The sequence below is a fragment of the Melospiza georgiana genome, chromosome 3, assembly GCF_028018845.1.
Source record: "Melospiza georgiana isolate bMelGeo1 chromosome 3, bMelGeo1.pri, whole genome shotgun sequence".
NCBI lineage: Eukaryota > Metazoa > Chordata > Aves > Passeriformes > Passerellidae > Melospiza > Melospiza georgiana.
Genome location: NC_080432.1, coordinates 104,485,868 through 104,496,673, shown reverse-complemented (window position 1 = coordinate 104,496,673; position 10,806 = coordinate 104,485,868). Strand labels below are relative to the sequence as shown.

The 10,806-nt window shown below is 40.5% G+C and overlaps 1 protein-coding gene across 3 annotated transcripts in view; it reads right to left on the bottom strand.

Annotated features, from left to right (window-relative positions):
* Positions 1-1,136: 1,136 nt before the first annotated feature.
* The window catches only part of IBTK (inhibitor of Bruton tyrosine kinase), a 53,872-nt gene continuing 44,202 nt past the window's right edge, over positions 1,137-10,806 (bottom strand). For all 3 annotated transcript variants that reach the window (XM_058020480.1, XM_058020481.1, XM_058020482.1), the window contains exons 27-29: positions 4,998-5,066; positions 4,765-4,897; positions 1,137-2,474 (exon numbers count right to left, since the gene is read on the bottom strand). In XM_058020480.1, coding sequence (XP_057876463.1) covers positions 2,349-2,474; positions 4,765-4,897; positions 4,998-5,066 — 328 coding nt within the window. In that variant the 3' untranslated portion in view covers positions 1,137-2,348. The remainder of the gene's footprint in view (positions 2,475-4,764; positions 4,898-4,997; positions 5,067-10,806) is intronic.

The following is a 10,806-nucleotide window of genomic DNA, read 5'->3' as shown; positions in this document are numbered from 1 at the left end:
GCAAGTCCTGAAGGTAGCACAGTATTATTAAAATTTTAAATTGGTTTTTTTTCCTCCATTTGAAGGAGGAAAATTCGCAAGTTTTATTTATCCCTCTATTTTTTAAGAAGTTACTGAAGTTGGGGATAATGAATGATGAAGGAGAAAAGACAAACTGCTTATTCAAGGAAACCTATTTGAGAGAATGGTTCATTTGTCTTTGAGACAAAACAAATACTTGAGTAGAATCCTTTTGTTAAAGTTGTATTTCTTACACTAAATAGCTGCAATACATCTCCTTTAACTTATAAATCTATATGTGAAATATTGTTCTTTACTGCAAACTCTGATGTGCTGCATTATGTTCACCAGAACCTGGGAATTGAACCGTGGTTTTGCGCAAGTTAAAGGAGTTAACAAGCCCAGAAATGACAAAATGTGATGAGAGCTGAATTCATGTCTGGAGTAAAGAAAAAAGGCCACAAAGTTGGGCATCTGAGCTAGAAAATGACGGTTTTCTGTGACACATTTTAGCCTTAACAAAGTTGTTCAATCACAGCAGTTTAGTGTTCTCAACTCCAGAAGAGTGGTACACTGATCATTCTTCACTTTTGCTTATGAATATTACATATAACCAGTGATGATGCCTAAACAAACTGGGACAATAAAACCTCAACTTGAAAGCAGTCAAGCTCTTTGGCATGGTGAAACATCAACCCACTTAAAATTTCAGGATAATTTTCAATGGCATATTTTGAAAAAAAAAAAAAAAAGCAAATTAGCAAATTTACACTTGATAATAAATTAGTTCCCACCTGGAAAGGCCTGCTGCTTCTATAGCTATTTCTCACAGTACACAAGCTTTCTTTTAAACCAGAGGATAGTTTCAGCAGGCCCTAAGGCCCTTTAGTGCACCAAGTAAAGCCTTTAATGCAAGTATTACCATCAGTTTAGTGAATGAATTACCAGTAGAATTCAAAACAGAATCAAAACCTACATCTTTCCTGGCCTGTGTAGCTTCAAAATGTCTGCAGTTCTTGTTTCAGACACAGAAGAAATATTTATCAATTACTCTAGTTACCTAAATAATTGATTATATATAGACAGCATATAAAAGTACACTAACTTTGTATAAATCAAGATTTTATGGTTTATTGGGTTTTTTTTACAATTTTTGTGGGGGATATTTTTGGTGTAGCTTGACCTGAAATCATTAAGACATATCTACATCACTTTTTTCAAGATTCTTTTATCACACAGTGATCAATTTTTTACATTCATTTTCTGTAGATCTCTCCATTCCAGTTTTCCAGAGTTCATGAGTACTGACATTACTGAGGAAGCACAAGTTCAAACACACCTATACAAACAAGACAAACTAGACAAAATATTGCAGATAAGGCTACTTTTTTTTTTCTTTTTTTTTAATATCTATAAATTTGTTTCAACCAGGCACAGAGAACTTTGGAACACAATATTGAAAGCCGTCTATGATAATCTTTGCAGCTCAGGTATTTGCAGATTTCCCAGTCAAGCACTCGCCCCGACAGCTTCAACAACGTATACACTGATCTTTGATTTCCTCAGCACTGCAAGTGAATCATCCCCAAACACAGTGGTTCTAAAACCATACCATATTTACCAGAGTTAGACTACAGATGGGCTAATAAATGGCACCACATCCTCTTGAGCTGTGTGCTTTACTTTAAGACAGAGCTGGCTGCTCTGAGGCAGGGCTCACTCACAGCAGTGACAAACATGCACAGCTGAGCCAAGCACAGGCCATGGCTGGGCACAGCCTGGGGCACAACAGGGAAACGTGCTGGCCACAGCAACCAGGGAACCAGGACTTGCACACATCACTTAACCAAAACTGCATTGTCAAACTATACTTTTACATGAAGTTCAAGCAAAAACTTTTTCCCAATATTCCCAATTTGCAAGAAAGGTCTGAAGGACACACCCCCAAACTTTAAAGGTGTTTAATTCTGCACATTCAATTCCACGTTAAATCACAAAATAAACACTCGCTTTTCACCTGTTAATTTAACAAAAAACCCTTATAATTTAAGATTAGCAAATACATTCCCATCTACAGCCTCATGTACCATTACTAATTATAGGTGTCATTAAAGAAATGCTGTCAAAACATACATCCAATAGATAATGTGGGTAAAGGACACAGTGAACACATTATTTCATTCTCTCTAACAATAGCTAGTGATTATGGGCAGTGTTTTAATGCTGATGTTAAAAATTACACGATTCTTATTCTTCCAGTCCTGTATTACTTGTAAGAAGAATTACAATTTCAAAAGTGCACATACAGCTGTGAGAACTGTGGGAGGGAGGACTGTGAAGAGTACAAATTAGTGCTTGTTCCACATGGGTGCTGCTATAGGTCCCTGTGGAGCCCTTTCAACGGTCACAAATTCTTCAGGGTTGTCAAAAGCTTCGTAGTGGACCAGTAAGTCTTGAATAGCACACTCCTCAATCTGGAAGGAAAAAAAGAGCATGTATGTCAGTGTCAAGTCTACATTTACTTTACTGGTCCTGAATGCATCACACCTCCTCATCAGGAGGGAGTAGTAGATGATACATTCTTCAGACAGCTTGAAGAAACCTCATGTTTTCAGGCCCTGCTCCTCCATAGGAAACTTGAGGCACCTTGATATCTGCTGGAAAGGCAAGAGAGCTGGACACAAACACTCTAAGACACCTCCCCATTGGTGAAAAATTCTTAACACAGATGATGAAGGAGGTGATCAAGGGAGACATTCTGATGGATCTCATATTGCCAAAAAAAAAAAAAAGGACTGGTCAGGGATGCGAAGGCTGAGGGCAGCCTTGGCTGCAATGACAATGAGATGCTGGAGTTCAGGATTCTGAAAGCTGGGAACAAGAGAAATAGCAAAAAACTTGAGACTTTAGAAGAGAAGACTGTGAAGGCATCTGCTTAGAAAAATTCATGGGATTTGGCCCCAGAAAGAAGAAAGTTCCAGGACTGCTGGTTGACTTTAAAGATCACCTCTGCCAAGCTCAAGAACAGGCCAGGCCAATGAGCTTCCTAGCCAAATAAGAATGGCAGGAGGACTGCGCAGCTGAAAAGAAGAGCTCCTGACAAAACCCAAACAAAAAAGGAAGCCTACAAGATGTGGAAGCAGAAAAAAGTCACACAGAAGGAGAACAGAGACACTATGTGACCACAAAGGACAAGAATTAAGAAAGTTAAAGGCCATCTGTGGTGAAATCTGGCAAGGAATATGAAAGGCAGCAAAACAGGCTTCTACTGCAAAAAAAGACAACATGGATCCACTACTGGATGAAAAAGACATGGAAAAGGCTGGGGACCTTCATCTTGGTCTTAGGTGTAAAGATCATGTCACTAGCAATGCCAGGTCCTGGAGATCAGAACGAGCCAAAAGGACTGCAAGACCACTCTCAGAAAAATCTTTGAAAAATTGTTGCAATAAGGTTGATTCCTGAGGAATCAAGTGTCATTCCTCCCTTTAAGAAGGGCAAGGGAATCTGAATGACCACTAGGTGCTTCCTGGGAAAATGGTACAGCTTAAGTATTAACTAAGAGTTTAAGTGGACAAGCTTAAGAACACACCTCATAAATGCAACGTGAGACAGACAAAACTGGCAGAACTGGCGATCTCGAAGAGGGTGTGACCAGTGGCACAAAGTCCACCACACCAACACTGAGACTAGGACCAGTACTGTTTAACACCTTCATCAATTACCCATCAATTACACACAGTGCACCCTCAGCAAGGTTGCAAGCAGTAGAGAATGGGAAGGAGTGGTTGATATACCAGACAGCTGTACTGCCTGAGAGACTCAGACAAAACTGAAAAATGGGCTACAAAGAATCTCATGAAGTTCAAGAAAGGGAAACATGAAGTCCAGCTCCTGGGAAGAAAAACCCCAGACACCAGTACACACTGGGAGCTGAAAAGTTGGAAAGCAGCCTGGCATAAAAGGAGCTGGGGTCCTGATGGACCATTTAGCCTTTTAGCCAGCACTGCTCTCATACTGCAAAGAAGGGTGACAGCCTCCTGTGCTCTGTGAAGGACAGCACTGCCAGAAAAATGAGATGACACTTTCCCTCTACCCAGCACTGGCAAGACACACTTGAAATGCTGGGTCCACTTCTTGATCTCCCAGTATGAGATGGCATAAAAATGATTAAGAGTCCAGTGCATCTGACACTGAGGAGATGCCGAGCACACTGCACTTGTTTAACATGGATAAAAGAAGGCTTAGAGTGATCAAAGTGTATAAGTACCTGCTAGGAGAGAATAAAGACAACTGACCCATGCTCCTCTAAGTGGTACCCAAAGACAGGAGAAGAGGCAATGGGCACAGACTGAAAACAGAAAATTGCATTTAAAAATCTTTTTTCATGTGAGGGTGGTCCCTGGAACAGGTTTCCTAGAGAGGCCATTAGTCTTCATCCTTGCAGATAATCAAAGGCTGTCTGGCTTTGAGGAACATGCTCTAAACCTCCTCTGAGCAGGGGTTTGGATTAGACAATTTCCAGGGGTTCATTCCAAACTCAACCATTCTCTGAAGCTGCAAATACATTTATCACATTTATGAGCCATTTTGACTTTAACAGACCTTATCAAATAGCAGTGTGAAGTTATCATTAAATTATATTTGCTATTCACTATGTAAATGACATGTACTAATACACAATTAATACTAATAACTGATCTTTGAAAGAGCCATTGGAAACTCCTTGTGTTACTTTAGAGCAGCAGTAACTTAGCACTTTACCTGGATCAATGCCAAAGGTTTTTCTCTGCTCCTAATAAGAGCAGCTTCCTGCTGGAGCTCCTCCTCTACAATAGCTGAGAACATGACAGGTGCTGTCACAGGAGAGCTGGCTGGTGTTGCTGTTGACCAAGGACTGCAAAAAAAGAAAAACCAAACAACATTATGAGGCAACATCAAGATCAGCACAACACACAGTAAAAAAGTTCCAGGACACACGCCACTACCAAACTTACTTATGACTCTCCAGCTGTGGAGAATCCAGAACATGGTCCTCCAGACCTGGATTACTTCTAGTGTTGCACCTGGAGAGAGGTAGGAAAGGAAAGAAAAAGTCATTGGCAGAGCATTCTCCTACATCACATTGTGAAATACAAAACTGCAGTAGGAAATCACAACAAATGTGTAGGATTTTTACAGAGGAAAGGCATGAGCATGTAATGTGGAATTTGTTTTTAAGTGTGATACCGAGACTGAAAAAGACACTGATTCTCATTTCTAACTACCAGACCCTAACAGAATTTCATCTTGGGCATTAATTCTGGCATTTCCTAACATCTGAGGATTTGATAAAAGGAGTTTTATTTCTGATTATTTAAAAAAAAAAGCTCTTTTGCTTTTTTACATGTAAATTAGCCAACTGAGTTATGCACTAACAGCAGTACCCATAAAAGTTAGCAATTAATATGAATGAACAAAAAATTCAAGTTAAAAGGATAAAGAATCAAGATAAAAAACTGAACTGTCCTGCATTCAAAGTAAGTGGTTCATGCAAAAGAGTCAGTGCTACAATCTCACTAGAGTAAATTCTTTGAGTGCAAACCCAGAAATTAAGAAATTTCTGTACACATCCTGTAACCACCTCTCACATTCACAAGAACAGCATAAAACTAAAATTAACAGAATAGAAAAAAAAATCTTGAAATATTTATGTAGTTCCTGACAGGAAGGTATTTTATCCAGTAGCAAAATGTTAACCTCTCAACAAAAAGAAGCTCACATTTGTTACACTGTATTCATTAAGAGACAAGTGTATTTGTCAGAAAAATCCTACGCCAGTAGGAAGAGAGGGCCCTATTCTCATGATTTAATACCTATCTTTGACAGAATAGTTTTGCAATTTCCAGAACCTTAAAAAAGTATTACAGCATAAAGTGACATGCTGGCAAACATTTTTTGAATTATTCTATGGCACTGCAAACAACTCTAAGGGTGTTGCTGTTTAAATAAATCACTCTCAATTTTCTTTAATGCTTTGGTAATCCTTTGTAAGTGACCACAAGCTCTTGGATAAAACAGAAAAAAAATCTATAGAAAGTTAAGAGAATTCCAGTAACAACCAAGTTCTCTGTCTGAAATATTTTCCCCAGAACACAATTCCAAGGATAACAAAAAACATGATTCCTACCACTAAGTAGTAAGGGCAAGATCTCAAAAAATCTGAAATCCAACATCCATCATCAAAAACGGATTTAAATTAATCGTGTTGAGCTTTTTGTCACAAAACATAATTTTTTCCCACAAAACAAACAATGCACATTGCCAGGTCATGCATCCTTGTTCTCGGTCTGAAAAATATGAACTGAGTAAATGGGACTACAAGATGGGTGGAAAATGGTCTGGAAATGGATTAGCTGTACAAAGTCCAACTGGAAACTAAGTACTAGTGGGGGTCCTCAGGGACTGGTACTGGAACCAATCCTGTTAAGCATCTTTGGTAGAACAGAATAGAACAGAACAGACCCTCAGCAGGCCACAGCTGGCTGTGGAGAGGTTGGGGATGGTGCATATTCTGGATGTCAGGCTGCCTTTCAGAAGCCCTCAAGAGGCTGGAAAAATGGGCAACTGAGAACCAATGAATTTCAAAGGCAAGTGCAAGGTCCTGTATTGGGAGAAGAACAGCCCCATGAGGCAGTACTGGCCAGGACTGACTGGCTAGAAAGCAGCAGAGAGAAAGCAGAACCTGCAGAGTCCTGGCTGACAATAAGTGGAAGATGTTACCAGCCAGTGCCTCTGCAGCAGAGAAAGCCACCTGTGCGCTGGGCTGTGCTAGCAATACTGCAGCAAGGCAGGCAGAGGAAGTTGTATTTCTTCCTCTACATAGAGAGTATCATCCTCAATTTTGGCTCCACAATAGAAGAAGGATGCTGTTAGGTTGGGACAGGTCCAGAATTTGGAAGAATATGTTTTCTTAATCCTAAAGTGAGGCACTTAACTGCAGGACAGAGAAAGATGAAGCAAGAATCTTCTTAGAAGAGCACAATGACAGATTAAGAGGCAACATACACAAGAGGTAGAATAGTAAATCTTACACAGATAAAAGGAAAAATAAAAATACCATACAGAGATGATTGTCCACTGAAACATGCTGCCCAAAGAGTCTGGGGTATTTTCTTGGAAGCAGTCACAACTCAACCAGGCCACGTCCTGCGTAACATGATCTAGTTTCACTTATTTTGAGCAGGAGGCTAAACTACAGAGTCAAAATTATTCTGTGATTTCAAAGCAGGGCACTATTTTTCTGCTGCATCCAGCTCTGAGGTTCTCAGCACAAAAACCACATGGACTTTGCTGCAAGTCCAGAGGAGGCCACCAAGAAAATTAGAGGTGTGGAGCACCTCTCCATCCAGGGAAAAGCTGAGAGAATTGGTTTGTTCAGCCTGGAAAAGAGAAGGCTTCAGAGTGACCTAATTATTGCCTTCTAATACATGAAGGAACCCTGAAAGAAAGATGGACAGGGATTTTTTACAAGCACATGTAATGTTAGGACATGGCTTCAAACTGAAAGAGTGCAGGTCTAGTCTAGATTAGGAGGAACTTCTTCACTGTGAAGGTGGTGAGGCACTGGAACAGGTCTTCCTCTAGGGAAGCTGTGGATGCCCCATCCTTGCAAGTGTTCAAGGCTTTTACTGCACTTAAAGGTAACACTGAAAAACAGAAAAGAACGAAAGAAAAGGAAGACAAAGAGGAGATGAAGGCAACCTTCTGTGCTTTTATACTGATGTTAAATCTCAATTTCATCTCTTTTTCCACCTGCTTTTATAATACTCACATTCCAGCACATTTGACAGTATCTGATTTGACAGCTACACTATAAATGAACCCAACTGGATTGCTACACTTAACAAATGTGCCGACTTCTACACAAACAAACAAGCCAAAAAACCCAAATAACAAGTAAAAAATCACCTGAGCAGGAATTTCCCAAAACTGGAATTAATAGTTCCAGCATCACAGTATGCTCTAGCGATCAATTAAAACATAAGTAAATACCTATATCATCTCCCTCAGTTAAAGTCAATGGGGCTTTAAAATGTAGGAAGAAGTCCAGGTATTTTGAAGCTGTTTGTACATATGTACATCTGTGTTCCTTGCTAACAAGCTTGACTGCTAACTCAGTCCAGATATTAAATCAACTGCAGATATTTCAACATTCTAAATTAATTCCTCAGCTGGCATCAAAATGACTAGAAATGGAATACACAGGAAATGTGAAGCTAGCATATACAGAAAAATGGAAAAAGAGCCACAAAAACATAGAACTTGGAAATCTGGAAGTCTTAGAAATTAAGACTGATGCAGACACATAAATGGTTCTGCATGGAAATAAACCAGCCAAGTATCATCAGTACTGAACCAACCTGATTAACTCAGCTGGCTGAACTTGCCATGACTCTTGTGCAGCCACCAAAATGTCCCAGCCCTGAGCCCCCTAGTGTTTCTGGAGTATTTGTTCATGAGACGCCAGGTCAGGTTTGGGGCCTCCCTGATCTAATAACTGCTCTCAGAAAAAGAACACAAAGCCTGGTCTCCTGCAGAACCCTCCTGGGTTTTGCTGTACCATTTGAGTCATGAGCTACATATTAGCTCATTATTAGCCATGACAGAACTAGGCCATTCCCACACACGAAGCTGCAAACACTTGTTTCCACTAAGATGCTTCCCTGCTCCCTGGAGTAACACCGTGAACACAACTCAGGCGGCCACAACTGAGTTAAGTCATGTCAGCCCCATGCTTTGAAATTGGACTGGGAGCTACACATGCACAGCATAACTCCTAAGGCTGAGGTGCCCCTGGAAACAGCACAGCAACATCCACATGCCCCAGCTCTTGGAATGATCTGCCTCTGGATTAAATGCAGCTCAAATCACCACAATTCATGACATGGTTTACCTAAAAAAAAAAAAGATCTGTACTGCAAAAATTGGCAAGTGACAGCACATAGAAGAATGCTTATGTCACCATCCAAAATACCCTCATCCAGAGATATAAGAAACTGTCTTTTTAATTAGTGCACAGTTTATCCAAAGGAGAAAGACAAAGCAGGAACATAATGACATGCAAGTATCTTCAGTGTCCCATCACCAAGTCTCACATGAACAGATGAGGATTGTTTATCTCTATGTTTGTGTAATTTCCTCCCCTTTAAAAGGAAGGGGTAAGGGTGCAGATAATTAATCTTCACATAAATAGCCCTTAAATGCCTCAGGTAAAAAATCAGAGCCTACTCTGACAAAATTGTACAGTCAAAAAAATTACCTCAAACTAGAAACTCCACTCCTAAGTTTCAGACGGAGGAACTAGTCACCTAGGCTCTTTATACCTACTAGGAAAAAAAGGCATCTTCAGAGACAATTCAAAAACAACCTGAAATGGCTTTGGAGGCACCTTCTCTTCAAAGTGATGATAGTCAATTTAGCCATCTACTAGTCTTCCACTAGCTTAATGTATCATTTTCAGACATTTAATGTATTAAGCCTGCATTCAGCTAAAATAGTCCACTTTGTGAGCATGCAGACAGGCCAGACTGCACTGACAAGACAGAGCAATGCAAAAGGAAAAGAAATGACTGTATGAAGATTACAGAGCTGTTGTGGCAAAGCTAATAATAGCATCCAGTGCAAATTCTCTTATTACCAGCCCCTGGCATCTCCCATATAATGAAAAGTTTTATTATTGTCCTAGCAACAAAATGAACAATACCTGTTCTGCAAATTTGTGTTTCATGTCCCCACACCTCCACTCACCACAGTAACTTCATCTTTATCACTCTGTTCCTGAGGAATGCCTCCCCTTCACACACACTCCAAATGCCTCCTACTGCTCTTCTCAACACTATCCCACACACAATGTTCCTACATTTCTATCCTCATTTTATTCTTTATATAGCAGTGAAACATGTACTACTTCTGTCCTAGGGAAACACCAGTTTTTATACAAGCTGAACAACTAAAAGCAAGATCCAGAAGAACTTTCTTTTCCTCACAGAGGAGTCAGTTACTGGAAGACAATGGAATGGGAGTTCATGAAAAAAAAACAGCCAGAAAATGACACAGCTCCTTGTGCACCAACAGCTCTGCAAACTTCTCCCTCAGCACAGCTGTGTAAATTTGAGTCAGATTGCTCTGAAGTTGTGTTGTAAGAAGAGTTGTGTGAAGGATTACAGAAGCTCCCTCTCTTTATGCAAGAGCTTCACTTAAGCTCAGTCCCTCAGGCCTTTCTTGAGCTGTGCTGCAGCTATGGCCAAGCCCAGCTTTGCTGTTCCTGATCCTGACTTGATTTGCAGGTTTGACGTCAACCTTGCCTGATCCCAATGCACCTGTCTGTGCTCACTGCCACGGAGCCTGCCCTGCTCAGCTCCCTCTGGCACACTGGGGCTGTGCCTTTGCCAGGGAAGCCACCAGCCAGTTGTGCTGTCACACTTGGGTTCCCTACCACTGTGGGTCAGCTGCTCTGCAGTGCTTCCAGACAGTAGGTGACAGAGTCTGAAAGATTTTCAGGCTCTCTGTTTTGTAAATATATTTTAAACATCTAGCATTCAAAGTTATTCATGATAGGGGGAGGAGATGCAGGTGGGTGGGCAGTTCAGTCATACAGACCTTCAAGAATAAGGCTGAGATTCTCTCCTCAGCTTAAGCAGTTATTTTAACCCAGAACAGAGATTCTGTTGGAGGTAGAAAGAGGATGCATGGCTAGAACATTTTGACCAAAGAGCAGTATTGTCTAATAACTAGATATTATTCACACATGCCTTATTTTGTCCT